Source organism: Necator americanus, chromosome II (assembly GCF_031761385.1).
Source record: "Necator americanus strain Aroian chromosome II, whole genome shotgun sequence".
Taxonomy (NCBI): domain Eukaryota; kingdom Metazoa; phylum Nematoda; class Chromadorea; order Rhabditida; family Ancylostomatidae; genus Necator; species Necator americanus.
The window spans coordinates 23,378,125-23,398,087 of NC_087372.1; the positions used below are offsets into that span (position 1 = coordinate 23,378,125).

At 41.3% G+C, this 19,963-nt stretch overlaps 1 protein-coding gene across 2 annotated transcripts in view; it reads left to right on the top strand.

Moving 5' to 3' along the window:
* Positions 1–13,832: 13,832 nt before the first annotated feature.
* RB195_019170 (uncharacterized protein) overlaps positions 13,833–19,963 on the top strand; it is a gene marked incomplete at both ends in the record, with an annotated part of 31,511 nt that continues 25,380 nt past the window's right edge. Inside the window, 2 exons of one of the 2 annotated variants that reach the window (XM_013440898.2) lie at positions 13,833–13,960; positions 16,512–16,686. In XM_013440898.2, coding sequence (XP_013296352.2) covers positions 13,833–13,960; positions 16,512–16,686 — 303 coding nt within the window. The remainder of the gene's footprint in view (positions 13,961–16,511; positions 16,687–19,963) is intronic. The other variant, XM_064186908.1, reaches the window with a different exon arrangement.

Below are 19,963 nucleotides of genomic sequence, written 5' to 3' on the forward strand. Positions count from 1 at the left end.
CAGCCAGCTGTGCTTCTTGTTTCAACAACCCTAAGCTAAGATGGTTTCCCGTTAGTTCCTCGTCTATTGAATCTACTCCCCTTCAGTGACGTCGTTGAAGTCATCTCTCGCATAAGAATGCCAAATAGTTTTCAGCACAAGTCCTTCGCTGCAAAACGTTGGAAGAAAACAAGAAGCATACAGAAACTCTGAAGATCTCTCTAAACTCGTCCGAAAACTTCAACAGAGGCCGACAATTCACTCGCTTCACTTTTTTCCATAACGGTTACCCTAGGACCTTTATCAGCTCCAATCATGTTATTTAATACCTGCCTCTTATATTTACAAGATAGTCCACTTTGGTTGTTTTGATCAGTGATGAACTGAAGCAGCACGCGATTTCCGAAGACATGATTTTGTTGCTTGGAAGCAACGTAACAGCAACAGTGATTTACAAATCGCTCTACATCCATACGTGATGAAGTATGGGGTCGACATTCGATCATCTTCAGTTAGATCCGCATTTGGATAGCGTGATATATACACATTTGTAAGATCTATCAGTAGGAAGCTTTCTGCGCATTTCTTTCCCAACAAAGTATCTTGAGGTGCAATAACTTGCGCTTCCCTATCATTTTGGCTGGCTATGCTCAATAACTACACATCTTCTCTGCGGGAGTGATGCACAAATAATAGTTACACCTACTCCAGCGCAGAGGATTGTAAGAATCATGTCCCTTAGCTCGGAATTTCAACTGTTTCCAAGCGTCAACATTTCTATGGACTTTGACTTCACAACGTTTCCGGTAGCTGGGTGACAATGCAACGGAGCATCATTCTTTTGATGAAGGAGCTCGTGTCGCGTAAATATGCCTCGTTCAATTTCCTGCGTTGGACGCAAACCCAAGTACATCATAAAAGCAACTGAAACGCAAGAGGATTCACACGAGCCACCCATGTCTGTTAAAAAGACTTTTAGAAAATGGAAAGTGAACGGAAGTATTGTTGGAGTAAGAACTCGACAAAGGAGATGCAAGACTTCGGCGCACAGAACGTGATGTTACTGCTCCTCGTAAGCAACTTAGTGCAGGCCATCCCTTCCATCTCCTTTCGTCGTCGTAGGCTCTTTCATCTTCTTTCTTTCTTAGCTTCCCTATTTGCTGAATGATGAAGATTTAATTCAGTAGGTAAGAAATCCAAGATAGAAAAGTTTATCTCAAAAATTCTGAGCACTTGATTGAAGGTCGCAAAGCTAGCAAAGAGAACTTGGTTCAAAATAAGAAACGTCCCCAAGAACACCAATATAATGGAATCATAACGAAATCACTCAAAATCACAAAAAAAAAATACAATAAAAGTTGGTTCTTAAAAATCTAGGGAAGGTAGCATGAGACTTGGGACAAGACATAAGAGGCTCGATTTTTGGAAATGGATCTTACCGTTCACCTTGAACTGTATTGAATTTATGAGCCAAATTCATTCACATTAATGCGGTGTCGGTTGCCGTTCTCGTGCAGGAGCCAGCAACAAGTGGGACTGAGCAACGCAAAATTTGGACAATTGTTTGGATGTTTGAGTTTATTCTGTCAACCTTCTTCGAACGCTTCTGGACGACTCTAATCGCCGAGGTTGAGGTTGCAACTTTCAAAGGACGAAGCTCGGTGCGAAGCAGTACTTTCCGGCGTTACACCGTTGCCACATGCACAAGGCACTGCACACAAATGAGAGTGCTGTGTCGTCAAGCCTCTCCGACCCTTTTTTAACCTCTGAAGAAGAAGACGGCTAGCCCTAAAACTAAATAAGATCGTATCATTTGTAAGAAAGAAAAAAAAACATTCTTGGGAAGTGAAAATAATCCTTTCAAATGGCATAATGATATCCCGCAAAAGCACTCTGTTTTGGTGTGTATTTCTGAATATGGAAGAAGGCTTGTGATCTATGCATAATTTAGGATCTATGCCTTACAACACTTTCTCTCTAGTACGACAGGATGAAAAAACGCAAAGTGTAATGTCCTAAATGTGTCAGCGATTTTGCTAACCTCGAATATTTTAAAGGGTTCAAAGAAAATAATGTATAGGAGGAACTGACACTCCCCTGAGAGCAGCCCTGGAATTGTCTACGTTCGCAGTCTTTCATAAAGGTATACATGAAATCATGGATCTAGGATAGGACACTGGGCAGAGGCTGTGCACTGCACTCATGCGTTCGACTTCAGTTCAGAATCTTTTGAGGTATAAAAACGCGTGTGCAGCCTTAGATTTGCGAGGGTAACCGATATATGTAGTTGAGTCCAGAGAGATGAGAGGCTTCGCTGGGGCTGAAACTTTTCGAACCATCGATCGCGTAATCAAATAAGTTACGTTCGAAATTTCTGTAGCCATTGCCGAAGCTTCAACCGACTACGCTACACCAGCCCCGAAATCAAGGCAAGCAAACTCTTTCTCAGAACTAAAACACACCCTCATTCATTTCTCAAAATCCTCTTTCATCCTTCTGATAGACATTTAAGTCCTCCTATGCGATTGAAAAGCCGTATTAAAGGCATCACCCTACGAATCTGAGGGTTGCAGATTTCAGGTGGACTATTCCTATAAGGGATAGTAGATTATGGAGAGGAGGGTGATTTCTTCCATTTCTTCCTAATTGCCGTAAAAAAAACGGCCCTGAAGATGCGGCGCCGCACAAGGCTGGCGCGCTCCAGTCGAACTCCTTGTAGAAAAAAGTGCGCCGGAATGCCCGAAGCCGTATTTTACGGGCCTTTTCTACGGCAATTAGGAAGAAATGAACGGAATCACTCTCCTCCCCATAATCTAAAATGCCGCATACGAATACTCCACCTGAAATCCGTACCACCTCAGATTCGTGGAATGATGACTTTAATTATGGAATGCTCCCACCAGTATGCAATATTTGCGACTGCAGTGACCTTACCAAAATCAGACATAGTTACAAAAAAATCTTTGAAGTCAAAAAATAAATAATACGAGTATCTGTGTTAGGCGCAGCGTAACGTGGAAGGATCTGGAATCCGTCCTTTTGTTTTGTAAACTCTTCGTAACTCGCCTTCGGATTCGAAACAGAGGGCAGCCTTCCCCATGCAACTCTAACTAGTACACTGTGAGCCTCGGATCCTCTTTGGCTAGATAGGCATGGAGGGATGTCATATGTCATTGGAATTGTGTGTCACCCTTTGCATAGTTTCTGAGCAAATTTTTTCCGTTCCTAGAAACTACACCAAGAAATCTCTGCAGTGCGATGAAGGATGTGCATTTTAAGTTCGAAGTTATTTTATTTTCTTTCTTTTTCTGTTATTTCTTATATTCTTATTCTTATGGTTTCTGTTATTTTGAAATTATTCTTGAATTTTCACAAGTTTAAATTTCCTGCTTGCTTGCTCAGTACCCTCATTTTTCTTCACTGGGGAGGTGTCAGGTCAAATGAGCAGAGCAAGTTTTCACAGGATTCTAAAAAGAATTCAGTCACGGCCTAGTTCCGTTAGGGGTATTGCTGCTTCAAGCTGTCGCTCAAACAGCGCTTTCCTGCAATTGTTATCACATTTGCATCAAAGGCAGCACCGAAAAAACACCGTAATTGGAGAAGTACACTCGAAAAAAAACTTGAGGGGTACACCCAGCTACACCTTTCACATAAAAAAACTCGACAAACTTTGCGTTGCGGTTGCGAAGAAGATTTTAATGGTTTTCTTCACCTGGTAAACACATTATCCCTATTTAGTCTGCGTCCACATTTGGGAGGATTTTTTGGAGTGATGTTGATGAATTTTTTTAAAATCGTAGCATCTAATGAAGCTCATTCAAGACCTTGCGTGTTTTGTGGATTTCAAAGGCGTCGTGGATTCTGAATTTTCGAATCTTGGTGGAACTATAACAGCTCAGGTGTACTGTGGGCAGCTTACCCAACTGATGCTGCTTTGCCTGTGAAAAGGCCCGCATTGATTGTCGAGGAGTGATAATACAGTAGGATAACGCAGAGCCGCACAGCGCACCGCAGAAAAGTTGCACACATAAAATGGGAAATTCGTCCTCATCCTAGCTTTAAACCTGACTTCACATCATTTTATTATCAACTTTTCCAGTCTTTCAAGCACTCTCCTTGAAAATATTTAGCAGAAAAACTAAAGTCAAAAAGCCATCTGAGTTTTTTCTTTCCTAAGTGCAAATTATCTAACTTGTATGAAAATGAAATTGAAACAGTAGCAGAAATGTGGGAGAATGTGTCCTCAAAGGCAGCGTACCACGAACTTGACGTACGGAGGCGTGAGGGAAGCCTTCGAACTCGAGTTGGAGTTCGAAACCCAGCGTGACCTCGCTCAATTTCCCCTGGTCGTCGTTAAGAACGGCGTGGACACTCCGCTTATTCCTACGAGATGCGTTGGGACACGTCCTCTTCGGTTCTCAGAGCAGCCTACTCGTTGCATTTAATCGAAGAGGCTGGTGAGAATACCTTATGCAGTTCGGACCGCTAGGCCGTGGACGCGGTGCGTGCACAAACTGCGTTGCGACCGATTTCGTAGGAACGAAAGCCGTTTTCTACGATTAGCAGAAGTTGAGCGGAGCCACACTGGGTCCTGTAATCTACAACCCAAACTCCAGGGGTTCCCAAGTGTTTCTGTAACACATCATTTTCGTGATGCGCTGCCTTTAAACGATGGTAGTTGCGGAACTGACTGAATACGTTTATAAATGAATTTTTTTGATTCATCACGGTGTACTCCGTAAATGTTTTATTCCAAGCCTTACACATACGCAGAATAAACTAGTTAAATAGATGGATAAATTCTTAGTTAGAATCCATTCTTTTTAGGAGATTTCGAGAACTAAACTCCTGCGGAGTTTTTTTTTTAAATTTTGTAGGTGGGGGTGTTTTTTACCTCTGCGACTTTAATAACGGCGCTACATTCGTTACTGCCTCAGCTTTATGACCACGAGATCGCAAAATGTTGCCACGTGAATACCAAAATCTGAACACGCAGGTAAGCTGTAGGTTACACCGGCTTTCAAAATGAACTGAGAAACGAACACGCTACACCATTTTTGTCACGGTGGCTGTAACTGGTAGAAATGCCGCTTAAACCTGCATGATAACAGTAGCTATGTTATTTTCGACAGCAGATGCTACAGTGCAAGTTCATTTTCAAAGTTCATCCACGGTCTCTCTATTTCCATTGTTCCACGAAAAACAGTTTATCACAACATCGAACACTTCGATGGTTGCCCTCGTATTGCCCTTGATAGACTCATGGTTTATTCACTCGCTATTCGTTCACTCGCAAGGTTTTCTATCTTTCGCTATTATTCTATGCAACTTCCTATTTCCTGCTTCTCCTGTTCATTAGACGAAATGTACCTCATTCTTTTCCAGATTACTGGCCAGACTTCTAGAGACGTCTGACATTCATGAAACATTGAACGATATAATACCATCTTTACACTTCGAAGCACAGCTGAATTCCGTTATATATAAATATATAAATAAATAAATAAATATATATATATAACGAGTAAAGAGTATAGACCGAAATCCTTCGTTTTCTTTTACGCCAGACTCTTCTTTGGACAAAAATTTTGCCAGTTTAGAACAGACCCGTGTTTCTCCTCATGAGGAGGTGCAGACGAGAGGAGAGAGGATGTTGAGATACAGCAGTTCTGAAGGCGCTGTTTCAAAAGGTTCACAGAAGCGAGAGTTTGTAATTCAAATGTACCAGATAGGAGAACTTCCTATAACTTCAAACAAAAGACTAATGCAGCGGACGACGACCTTTAAAATTCGTTGTTACCACATTTTCCATTATCGGAACCTATTATCACAGATTCCAGTTACACTTCGATAAAACAACGACAAGAATAAAACAAGCTGGCTCTTTTCAAGCTCTTCAAGAATTGAATTAAAAATTAAATTAAAACGAAGTTCCCGCCTTCTAAATTGACAAAAGAAGTATACGAAGACAATTTTATTTTTATGGAGCAGAATTTATTTAATTAAATTTGCATTTTGCATTAAATTTAACTTTACTACGCTTTTCCTTCTCGAGAAAGGTCTTAGAAGAACATTACGAAAGATGCAAGAACATAACAGAAAATTGTACTAATCTCCTTTAAAGAAACCCTGTTTAAAATATTCGGTAGGTAGGAGCGAAACTAGCAGAATCACTCGTCGTCTTAGCGATTAATCGTGGGTCAAGTAACAGAGGGCTGCTAGGACCAACTTACTAAATTCACAAATTCCACAAAAATTTCCAACTTCCTCAGATGCATAATTGATGATGCATAAATTCGTTTCGTGGTCTTCTACTTGCACAAGTTGTTCAAAAAGTTTATCCTCGAATATTTCTTGCAAACAAAAACAAAAATGTAAGAATGTCGTGATTTCGAGAATATTTGATTTCGGAATTTTCCACTTACTGCTTTACAACGTAATCAATACCCTAGTTAAACAACAAATCAATCGTTTCATTGGCACACTTATTTCGTACGAATTCCTACTGCATACTTTAAGGGCCGCAGTTTTATGATATTCTCGATATGGACACAGCTATTCAGTGCCTATAAAAATAGCTCAAACGGTAGAAGCCAGAACTGCTCCACAACCACCTCCCGATACTGCGTAGCCTGTGCTGCAACATTCTTTTTTGCTTAAAACTCCTCTCTGTTCTCTTTTTCTCTCCTTTATTTCCTTTGAGATCTCTCTTTACGTGCTATTTTTGTATTCTATTTGTATCAGCCATCTGCTTCACATTCACACCGTCGAGTGAAGATTTTAGCTATGTTGTTTCCCAAATCTTTCTACTTTCTTTTTTTTATGGTGTCTGTTTTCCCGAACTGGCATCAATGCCTGCTCTTTTTCTTCCTTTCAGGTTTTGTCCTATAAGAATAGGATTTCTTTTCTTCTTTTAAAAGAGTTCCAAAGCTACTTATCTCTGTTTGTTTTGCTGCGGACGAACAGAAAATTGTTCTATAGTGCATCTCGCCTAGGTTTATACGAGACTTCATTGATTTATTTCTTAGCACTTCCTCCCTACGGCACAACTTATCAACAACTCACTTTTTTGCATTCTTTCTCATTTTTGGAATCCCCATTTGTCATTTCTGTCTTTTTTTCGCCTCTATTCACAAAGAGAAAACAAGGATTTTCGTTAACAACCTTTACACTTTTGATAATTTGCAGCGGTTTAATTAGGCTCCATGAAGTCCTTTTTCACGATAAGTGAATGGTTGGGATGAATGAAGAAACAACCCTTTTTTCAACTATTGTTACTAATGGATGAACAATCAAGTTTCTAGTGTTAATAAGTCCGTTTAGGATGCCCACCACGTTCACTTCAATTCAGAATCGTCGGAGGTTTACGAACGTCTCTGACCTATACAAAGAAGTGCGGGGACTAGCCTATGGAGCAAGTCAGGATTTTTCCTACCAGACCACTGTCAATTATCTACCTCAGTCTAATGAAAGTTTGGTTGGCTCTGGTGCGGTATCGAACGATCGATCGTTCGTGCAGTCACAGCGGAACTTCCCACTAACTGCGCCACCCTCCCTTTCTTAACGAATAACCAAAGAAACTTTCGCTCTTGACTTTGCATAGTAGCGTAGCAGGCTATGCCCACGAATAACCCTACATTTGCTTTCCAAACATAAGTTTTAGTGGATCCCGAACTTTGCTTGCTTCTCATTATTTTATCAAGAAAATCCAGAGAAGGAGGTAAATTTCGTTTAACTATTAGGTGTGCACTGCGCATTTAAAGCAAACACGGAACTGCAAACTCTGAAAAAGTACGGCACGTATGTACGTTAATCCTGCATTCTGCTGCTTTCAGAAAACACATCGACTACTTCTCAGTTAGTCAAGCGCGCAGATTAATCTGCTGTTTGTTTTCGTCGTTGACAGTGGAATCAGATAAATTCCTCTTGATTTCCCTCAACGTGTGTCTTCGAATTCTCAACACGAACGGTCTTCTTGCTGTTCTCCGCGCACATATTAAGGAAATTTGGGTTGTGCGCGAGGTAAACACGCCTTCGTATCTCTGAACTCGCGCAACGCACATCAATTAACATTCTTATACTATCCTATATGCGCCCACATTCCTATCCTCGTCGTTCCCAACAACAGCCTATCCGATTCCACCTGCTCAGCCAATCTGTTCCGCTAGGTCGTTTTTCTGCTGGTTGTTTGCAAAAACTGCAGCAACTGGAGTGCCACCGAACTGGGTTCGAGTGTCTTTTTTGGTCTTCATAATACATTCTCCGTCAACGTAATTGAGCATCTACGTTTCAATCTAACTTAAATTAATATCTACCATATCTATCCTTCCTAATCATTCCTGTTTAATTATTTAGAAGTCTTAATGAATTTAATTATTTGGAAGTTTTTAGAATTCTAACTAAAAATGTATACTGGTAGAGTGAAGGTTGGCCCCATTAGTTTAGTAATATGTTAAGGAACATCTTGTGGGTGATCATTACAGACAATTTATTCTTAGCAACACACCGTTTTCCTATGAATCTACTATGGAAATTCTTCTTTTTTTGCGTTTTCCTTTCAATGCAAAATGTACAACCTCTGTCCGAGAATGGTCCACTTTTCTTCTGCATACTAACGGATGGATTCATCACGAAAAAGGGCCATTCGTCTTTGCGAGCTTTTTTTGTTGCCTCAAAAACGAGTACACGGATTTCGAGGAAATAGAAAACTTCGCAGACGAGATAGAGTTCGTCGGCGTTGCCTAACGTGATTGAAGGGAAATTTCGCAAACAAATTCAAAACATCATTCCATGTGCTCAAAGCAAGGAAATTTTTTACTTGTAAGCGCCCTAATGTTTGTGACATCCACTCTATTCTCGACGCACATATTCCAGGGCACATCTTTGAGAGAAACCTCGCGGCAGAATATTCCATCTTTGGCGTTCCTGAAGCCTCTAACTCTCGAATTTTTAGGAGGTACTTTGCGTTTTTGCCATTCTTGAAAACTGCTTACTGTGGAACACAAACAAAAAAAGTCCCCGTATCTTCCTTCAAGTGTACTTCACCCATTTGTTAACACCTTTGTTTTATTCATGCTTCCTCGCCATAGCTTTGCGTTCCATTTGTTTCAACCTATGCCTGGAGCTCTTGCTAGGTTTTTCGTCATCCGGTAGACCACCGTATTATGATCGCTCCGAAGCAGCTGAGCTGATCGATAGGATTTACTTGAAGTGAGGTTCATATATAGCAGAATTAATAAATTGGATCAGTGCACTGAGGTGGATCCAAGGAACAAAGATCTAGATGTGGAGTACATACTGTACCTTTTTTGTAGTAATCAAAAGTAAATAAAATAAATTTGTAGAAATATGAACTTTCTTCTGCGAAATTTCTCTCTTGTGCAGTGAAACAATAAAACACCCATTCAAACTGAAGAACAAAATTACAGTGTTACATTTACTGAGACTGAAGAAACCTGATACCTTTAAGAAAACAACGCAAAACTACGAGTGCAAGGTGGCGTTCATTAGCAACAATTAGCAGGTCGGAAGCTAAAATGGAATCACCGGAGATAGTATATCAAAATTTCAATTTCTTTTGGCACGAGAGAACTACACAGATGCCTCTCTGAAAGTGAAAATACTTTCTGATCGTTCAACACTATTCGATGTACTAAGCGTAAGTTTAAGCCGTTTTTATGATTATCGCAGCCTCAGTGGAGCTGCAGCAGCAATTCAGACGTTGTAACTCGTTACCCTATTACTTTTTTCATTTCTCCCCACTCACTCTTTTCTCTGGAACATCAGTGAGGAAATTTGATACGCAAGTGCAGTGCAAGCAATTTTTTGAAACAGAGCACTAACAGAATATCACTGATACGAAGAAGGTGCATAAAAGAGGGATAGTAAAACAAACATTACAAAAATCCAAACTGTGCACTGTTCTCAGCATTGGCCGGAATACGAGACAGCATTAATGATTCTTGCGTGTTTTGCGTATGTTCCTGGCCGTTATGGGCAGCTGCTGTGTTCGTTTCCATCATGATTCGAATCTTCTGCTCTTCAATAGCAATAGCTTCAAATGCCACCCGAATGCGATCCTTTTAGACAACTGAGCGAATCATCACTTCCTCACATTCATTTCTTAAAAAGGATCAGTGCATGGCAGAATGACCAGTTCTCATTCATTCAGTCATCCACTTTTCTCAGGAAGCGTGTCAACAGCAATTAATTAGAGCATTTCAATCTACGTAACTTTTCCTTTCATGCTTCTTCGCTTCGCGCGAATTTCATTCATTTGTCTGATACCAGACGTTCAGAGAGAGAGAGAGGAGGAAAGAGAGATGTGCTAGGTGCAGCTCCTTTTTTCCGAGCGAATGGCTTGGGTCTTGTGAGACCAGGCGCGGTGCAAAATGAGAGCGGGAGGGTGGCGAGGGTGGATTACAACTTGTCTCCGTTCGCTTTGCAGTTCTCGAAGGCAATTTCGGCTTCCCGTGACCAGATATCCAGCCTGGCTGAGCAAGGCAAAACAGAAATCCCTTATTTTCGTCCTCGAATGTCTCAAACCAGATGTCAAGGCCAGTATCCTTTTCATCTTTTTCTCGTTGTTATTATGCTCACCTCAAACAACATTCATTGACGCACTCTATCCTTCATTTGGAGAAAAACAGAAAAGTCGAAAAGAATGCGTCTTTTTGCATTTGTTTTAAAGTAGGCTGTGTCCAGCGTGCACCAACAAACTCACCTGCAGAACGTTACATTTGTATTTACTGCAAATACGCACCTCTGGTAGCCACCACTTCTCTCCAAATGCGTTGACAGAATCAATAAGGCTTATTATATGCGACTTCTAAATGGTCTTCATCTGCAAACACCTTATAATTTCCTGCAATTTCATTTATTTTTCTTCCTACCTCTTCATTGCATGAAATGGTCTTCCCTTTTCAATAGCTTCTCGAAACGAGCATTCAGGGAAGTTTTCCATATATCATCTCTGAAAAATTAATCGAGTCCTCAAATAACCAGCAAGTAGTTAACTTGCTCGTTTACTCAACGACTGAAGCATTTTTCAGACTGCTGTCATTGCTTCAAGAGTACATCCACTTGCTCTTAAGGCAAAAATTTGTGCAAAATTTTTGCCTTAAGAGCAAGTGGATATTTTTTGCAAAAAGCGCTTCTGCTTGTAAGTTGTTTGAGGCCACTGAGAATTTTTGTACTTGTATTGTGTATTCGTTGCGCACAGCGAATTTTTCAACTACTGCTAAAGCGCCTTACGGCTCCCCGTACTGGATACTGCTCGGTGCGACAGTAGTGACCAGCATGGTTGGATCTGACACTCTCCTCTCCAGACAAACTCTCTTTACGGTCGCCGTCCAGGTAAACATTGCACAGTGCGCTGCATTCACTCGTCCGACCGTCCCTTAGATTTACTTGCATCTCAAACCGGCTGTCTCCGCCTGCACAAAAGAGGATCATATTCGTTCGTTTACGATCTCATGTGTTCGATGTTCGTTGCACGTCACAATTTTTTATAGAATACGAACTTCCAATTCCGTTCTGCTGATGCATTCTCCTACCATTCTAAGAATTCTAAGAAGAAGAATAGAATTCGTCATGGCGTTGAGCTATGGTACCTCTCCATTTCTCTATCACGCTGCTTTCAACCAATTAGTGCTACGGAATTCAATACACCAAACGTAGCCGATCAAATTTCTTCCCTGAGAGGAAAAAAGTTTCTTTGGAAACACATATTCATGCAACAACGTGTTATGTTTCAATAAGAGATAAAAAGTAATGTGTTATTTGTTATTTTTTTTCATTTACAATATGTTTTATTTATGTTAGTTTCATTACAAGAATTCCTTCTCGCACTTGCTTGTTCTCGCAACGAAAGTTCATTTAATGTATAGCTTTCAACTTCGATAACATATACTCAGAGATGTGGCGGAAACTCGTCTTCACCTTTAATCCTTAATTTTGCATTCCAACCAACATTAAATGAGGAAGAGGGATTACCTGGAACAAAAACAGCAAAAGGAGTTCTCATTTCACTTATTTCCGATAACGTCTAACTTTCCTTCTTATTTGCTTTCTGCTTCGTCTTTATTCTTAGTTTCTCGGCCCTTTTTTGTTGACTCTCTATCTCTAAATAGCTGCGTTCGGCTGGTCTCACATTCTCCACAGACGGAAATAGGAGAAACTCCAACAACTCGATGAAAACAAAGTCATTTGTCGATCTCTCCGGCATATGCGATTTGTTTATGGCCTCCCTAGGCTTGATATTTCGTATTAATGGCAGCTTTTTCGTCGAAATGCCATTTCAACTGAGTTCGTCGGTGAACAAGTGTCGTCAGCAATTCGAAATGCCTTTACATCCGTTTTACGTGCCGCTGTATTCCGCGAGGTAACCTTTCCGTGTTATTGCTTAGATTGATGGGCGGACGACAAGAGGCTCAAAATGAGTCCATAATAAAATTCGCGACATGCATCCTTTCGGATACTGGCTACAACGCGTCCCACTCCCTCGTTCGTGTCCGTTAGACAAATTTTGACACCGAGATTGTTTGGTGGACGTCACAAGTCTCAAATGGCGATTATCACCATGTTTACTCTGTCGTCAGTCAAAGACGGCTCGTACGGCGTTGACAACTTCCCAGCTGCGCAACCGCTCCATTACCACAAAACGAAGCTCCCCACTCGGACATTTGTCGTGTGCGAAATGGCACGGAGTTTGTGTAATCAGAAATGCAGCGGGTAATCGAGTCGAATGCCAGCTGACCTTCTGTAACTATCCAATTTAGATTCCGATCTAAATAGGATATACGGGAAATATTGGGAATTCTGGACCTGCAAGAACGTTTGCAGAGAACTTTGCGGTGTAGACTGCCGCTGCTTTTCAGTTTCGTAATTGCGTTGCACTCGCCCGCAAAGTGTCGTTCTGCGCTTCCAAGGCGTCCTCAGCGAGCTGAGTGGCTGGCAACCGAAGTAGACGCTCTTTCCTCTTTGCAGAAATGAAGCTCCCAGGCTTGCAAGTCATCAAGACTTCTCATAGCGAAAGTGAAACGCTGTCTAGCAACCGACGGTTGCAATACTTTCTGACAGTAATACCCCAGCCATACTCATTTTCCACTGGATATTCAAAAACATGCACGCTTTTCGATGAAATGCCCCATAAGCATCTTAGTACTGGGCCATTATGTATGCGTGATCACCCCATCGCCGACGCAAGTCATATGATCGTGGGACAGTGATTTTTTAAGCAAAAAAGCGGGAATTGCACTAATTCCATGCGCTAAACTTACCATGGTTCAAGAAAAATGTCTTTTTTAGAACTTAGAGGACGCGTCTCCAACACCTTTTTCTGGCATTTGAATGAAGTAAGTGTAAATAGCAGAAACATTTGATTAGCTCTTCTCAAGTTGTAATATAACTGATGTAGATCACATCTTAGCGCAGCAGAGACTTGGTACTGACTTTTTTGGACGACTAAGAGAAGCGTTCGGCATCCATTGTTTTGAACTCGAGTTTTTCATTTTCTGCCAATAGGTGACAGTGGAATTCCGACCTTAGGAATATCACCATTATTCAGTGAATTGTATGGAGAATAAACGTATTGTCACAGCCGACTAAGACATGCACTAACAACGCGTTTTCATTCTAGAGTGCTTTTGAATGCTCTGAATGGCTGAGCGTCATAGATTTTTTTCTCAAAGCACTTTCAGAGAATGTCCGCACAATTTTTTTTCGCTATGCACTGTTTTGTCCCCTTTTACCACATTTCCCCGCCGAGAAATGCTTCCTGGATTTTAGCAACTGTGATGACGCAGTGTTGTTGCGTGTGTGTAGTTGTGAATGTACGCTAATGAATGCTAAGGATGGTGTTCACCCCGCTGGTCCCTCCTCAGCGAACCCTCGAATCGGCAATGTCTGCGCCTGGGCGACGGCTCCGCACTGAGAGGAGTTCCACTATTGCTTTGGCTGCTCTCTTCGAGTACTATGAAGAGTAAGTGTTTTAAGTGACCCAAAAATGAAAGCGTTTTCTACACTGGAATGGGGGATATGTATCTTACTGCAGCTTGTAACGTAGTACCATTTGTTACTCAACGTTTTACATATCTTCTCGGTCTTCTCGAAATTCAATAGCAGTTCCAGGAAAAACGAGCATTTCGGAGAGCGACTGCTTTTTATCAGAACACAGCGGCACCTAGTATTCTCATCCAGTTGTTGTATATATGTGGGCACTAACGGCTGCCTAGAATGCAGTGGAACATCCCGTTGCAGACGGTCGCTCGAACTTCCCCATCCACACCGTGTGTGCATCAGCGATGTCGATCCTAATTTTATCACAATGCACTGCACAGTTTCGTGGTCTTCTTTTGATCCTTCGGTGCCAGCAGTTCCAGTGCGTTCTAAAAAGCTGACTAGAAGAGACGCTCGTCGCCTCTCATCAACTGCCATTTGCGTCCTTGAATAGGTCAGTTCCGTACTTTCGTCAAGTCATCCTGGAGACATGTTTTCGTATTACCGAAAATCACCTCACCGTCAAATGAGGTGGAGTTGGCGCGAAGGTCGCCTTTTTTCTGGTTTCCGAGTGCGCGAATGCTGTTGGCGGCAATTACCCATCGCTGACCTCGAAAATCTCTACCGAAACCACAATCCAGCATTCGACAGTAGGTTTTAAAAGAAGCAGTTCCTGCACTGCTGCTATTTTTTTTTCGTTCTAGTTTCATAGATTTATAGAGTGCTTCATACATGATTAGATGGCTATTTACGTGATTTTAATCAAATTCTCTGCAAACTATTCTAGAAATGGTACTTTTATTCTCCATTGAGAACATTCCCATTTTTGTTTGTGAAATTTGCGTGATGATGCCGATGTTCTCAATGTGTTCGTATTAACGTCTACGACTTTGGGTGAAAATAAAAAAAGCTATGAAACTACGGAAACAACACCAAAAATCGGCAACTATTTACTTTCTCATTAGCTAGAAGCAAAGCGAATGCATCGAGTTGCACTGCAACTTTCTCTTCGATGCAGAAAATGCGAAACGAAAAAGAAAATGAATTGGAAGAGACGTAATTGCTCGTAGTCTAAAAGAAGTAAGTCGAGGAACTCAAGTTGAGGTTGTCCAGAATCGAGAAATTCTCAGCCTTGTTAGCAGGTCACGGAGATTCGTGCTGTTCGAAAAGTGAGAGTGGCTGCGTGTGTAGCGACGTACGAAGCATGTGTTGGGCACCGAATTTGATGCTATCTGCTTCCGTATCCAACCGGACACCAGTCTTTCTGTCGGTCCACTGACATTCCTTCCGCCACCGCCGCGCATTTTCTCAGTTGGCCGCAACTGCTCTTTCCATCTCCTTATCGAAGTCACCCATATCTTGCCATTTCCTCCCTCGAGTCTACTGCTTGTACGAGTTATTCCGGTTAACTGCTGAGAACAACTGGACTTGCTCACTATGCCGGGGTTCTTAAAATCACACGCACAGCCAGCCAACTTGAATAACCAACCGCTGATGTCCCATTTAAAGAATCTATGCTGAATTCTGGTTTTGGAGTGTGTCGCAAACGAAAAATTCTTCGTCGGAAAGGTATAACTAGTTCGTGGTGGCTGCCAGGGGCAATCTGAACGGCTTACCTAATTTGCTCAGACCACCCCCGCACAAATTGAATGCCACAGTCGATGTCCATTTGATTAGCGAACACTGTGAATCCCAAATTTTCATTTTAAATTTTCCTGGCTACCGTATTAACTATGGCTGCTTCTACTAGCGTCCTTTAAAGAGAATCTATAAATGGAGCAGAGGTTGTTCTTTCCTCAAATCTCCTTTTTTTATTGCATTTTTACTAATCGCTTCAATGCGTTGGTCAATGCACTGTAAGTTTCGGAAGTAAAATAAAAGACAGAAAAACAAAAGAGTTTTCTGAGAAGTTACCTGGAACATTCAAGTCTTAACGTTTACATACACAGCGTCATCAAAAGAGCAGATGTACTACTGCTTACTGCAAGTTTTAGCCAGTTTTCTCCGTTAAAACGTGCTTCGTTCATGAAAAAGAGTTGAACGGATGCTATTTATTTTTATTTGTGTCATCAAAACCGTCATAATTTGTCCTTAAACATTTTCTTAGTCCTATTTATATACATTTAGTTTTATTATTACTTCTCACATTAGTGCAAAAAATTGTTCTGTTTAATACGAACACTAAACTTTCAAATTGCAAAGATTTTTCTGCAAATTAAACGTTTACACCATGCGAAACATTTCCTTAGGAATGTCTGTGGTTCATTCTTTTACACCAAAAGACACGTACACGAGTAGCCAGTTTCCATTTTAGATAGTTGATTACAAATTGAGCTCAAGTTTTTCAAAAAATAGCGCTCGACTACAGCAGCTAGTAGCTCCTTGACTTCGATTCTAAACAGGCTACACACATTATCGAAAATTTGACGTAAAGTAATCAAAATAGCTTGGTAATCGTGATGATTCTTCACCCATCGTGTGTTGCTGACTCTGAAATGATTTCATTATTTCATAGGAAACCGTTCTGTTTACAGCTGCCTGAGAGAGGACACCGTGCGCGGTTCGAGGTCCCGACGACCGTCGTTACCAGTTATTCACCAACAGGCTGTTCTCAACACTACGGTGACGAATTCTGCGGCTAGTGCGATGAGTAGTGTGGGACATACAAAGGCTCGACGTCCTTCTTTGGTCGAATTCCACGACGCGATTGTGAGTTTTTGATGCTTTTTAGTTGAAGAAGTCGGCGGCGACGAAATGTTCGAAGTGTTGTTGGTGACCTTGGTGACCTGTCTCGATCCACCAATGATTATATTTCGTGACGCATGGCAAGCTATGCTTCCTTCATTTTGATAGAGGCTTACATTTCCCATAATGCCAAAGCACTTTCAATAAAACTAAAAAATTCTATCATCTTCCTCAGTCTCCGCCAGCTGCTAACGACATCGTTGCGATATCGTTAGCAGCTGGCGTGTTCTTCTATCCATTTCAAGCTGTTGCTTCTGAGAGCTCATTTTGCACCTTGTGTTGTTGACCTTTGCAAGTTGACACCTCTGCCCCAGGCGTTCCTTTTCCCGTAGTTCTCTTGCTTTATAACTTTAACCATTATACGTTGTTGTTCCTGTTCCTGATCATTTCTCTTTGTCCTCTTATGCTCATTCAAACCATAGTCGGTCTGTTTGCTTTGAAAGTTCGTTTTGAAATTATTTGCCGACTCCATTAACGTCGCAGAAATGTTCCCGAGCACTGCACTATTTGAAATGTTGGTGGGGAAGTACACTGGGCAGCTGCTGTAGTCATACTTGTTAAGGGTGAAGTTCACACTCTTTCGAGCACGGATATTTTTGCAGTAAGTAAAGACACGACAAAACAAACTCTCTCACTCTGAGGGCTACGTTCGAGAAAATGATGCAGCTGGCTAGCTCTTCTTTTGGCAAAGTCAGCGACAGTCTTCATGTCATTCTAGAATGCCAATAAAATTTTGTTTATGCTCAGCATTCGGTGGAATAGTGTCAGGAATGAGGCGCGCAAACTGCAGAAATATCGCACATGCTTTCTACTTCCAAGAGCTTTAATCCAGAGTCAGACGTAATATCAAGCATGCACTCGTAAGTCTCCGTAAAACAAAACCACACGCATTGCGCAATGTCGACGGCCGAAAAAAAAACTTGATTCACCCCCTCCCTTCCGCTGACTACAAAAACCGTTCACGCACTGCCCGACCGTTTATTGCTTTATTGATCCTAGCCGTACTACAACATATAGCAAATCTGCTTATGGAACGCCCTTATAATCAGCTCGACCACAACGGTCCTAGAGCGATGAGCATTTGCAAATGCAGGCTGATCTTAAAGAAAATTCTACGAGAGTGCTCCAGCAGCAGGAGAGCAGTGGACAACCTTCTCTTGTGCTCTTGTTTGCCCTGCCAACCCAAACAGCCTATCAAAACTGCTTATCTCGCCAACCGACTCTGCCAGACGGCTCGGCAAAACATCCTCGTTTCTCCTCTTGTTCTAAAGTCAATCCATAAAGCCGTTCATGACCTCATCCAAGCGATACCATAAATTTTTTCACCAACAAGCATACAGCTCAAAGGGAGTTCGCAGCTTTTTCAACTTCATATGATCTCATTGCTCTTTCTTTTTTTGTGTTTCCGAACGCCACATAACTGCTGTTTTTTCGTCCTGACCTTTGGTCAGTTAAACTCTTTTATTTCTTGCTCACCATTTCTTTATCTACTGCTATCGTTGAGTACGTACTTGTATTGACTGAGATTTGATTACATTAACAGCTAAGAATCCATTCAATCTCGTTTGATTCTAATATTTGAGAAGAGAGTCACTGGAATTTTGTAGTTCAGAACACAATAAATTGTTTTAAATGAATTACTTCAATTAAATTTAGCGACTTTTTTCTACGTTTCACTTCAATCGCTGCTGAAGGTTTCTCTGTGAGGTGTTTAGATGGTATTTTTGCATTTGTTAGACATCACGGGATTTCACTAACACGGCAAAAGCAACGGTGAATCCTCAACAACAGCAACGCAGTCCTTTTTGCTGGTTTAAATCGCTTATTTGAAAAAAAAAACTAGAAGTTACCGCAGGCAGCATAAAGAAGTACAGTCGGGTCAAAATGAGGAAATAGAGCACAGTGTCGTTGCGTATGGACGTGAGAGGTGGCGCGGTCGAGCTAGCGTTGGAACCGAGGTGGGACCATCGCGAACTGAAGCAATGAACAGTGCTGGCAGGAGTCCTCATTCGATCCTAACCGCTACGCCCCATCGCACCACTTAGAGCGTAGCCTAACTGCACCGGGCTTTATGTCGTTTTGACTCTACTATAACTGAACTTTTTTTTTCGCCTCAAACCGACGTAGGAAGAATTGGAAACTGTTAGTAGTCCATGGAACCGAAAACTCTAGGAACTCGGTCCATAACTGGATATTGTCGGATTTGGAGTGCAGAAACGACTAAAGAGAAGGACTACATAGTATTGTGAATTACTGTCTGATTGATTGCCGTTCCAGAAAATAATGCAAGACATTCGAGAGAAAAAAGCTGGGCGCAAATTCTCTTGTTATTTTCTAACAAAAATTTCAGCTACATATCATATTTCTCTCTTTGAAGTTTGTGGAATCTGCTAAGAAAACCAATTATAATGTTTTGACATATTTTATATTTTGACTCAATTCAATGTAGTACTTATGACAACAAATACTCTTCCGTCGTGTGTTGAAGCCGAACACAATGTTAAATTAACCATAAAGCGATTCGCATAGGGCTTCAGCTCTTCCTAGGAAGGGCATCAGTCGTCTCATGGCGCCATTCGTAGCGATTACGGTATAAGAAAAGTACTGAAACTAATGTATTTTTCGGGTAATGAAGAAAAAAACGAACGGCTTGAACATGTGAGCTCGGAATTAGACTTTAATAACATCTAATGTCGGTGAATAAACATCAGAATTGCTCTCTGTGCTTTCTGCTGCATCAGTATCTTTCCGATATCCTTACTACACATTTAAAGGAAGTAATAGGAAAGTCACTACGTCGCAACGAAATATCGGATTTTAGATTTTTAGATTTCAGACTTTATGTTTCAAGCAGTCATAAAAATGGAATTGATTCTGCAAAACCGTCAAACAGAAGCAGCGAAATCACCTTCGCCGGTAAAAATATTTCGCACAACTTCGACGAAACGTACGTACGTACGGAATCAGCCCACTAAAATTAACCAAATGCTTACATTCATGAAAACGGCATTATTTTTCAGTGACTTTAACAATATGTGTGCTCCTTTTTTGACGCGAAAAAATGATGCAGATTTTTCTTCCACAAAAGTCTCCTACTAAAGTCCCGTACTCTGGATCACTTACATGGATTTTTCGAATTGTGATTGGCTTAAGCACATGCGTCAATGTACGCATCAATTTTGATCAGCTGAATAGGATAATGAGAGGAATCCTTCGAGAAAGCACGAAACGATCTTAGCGG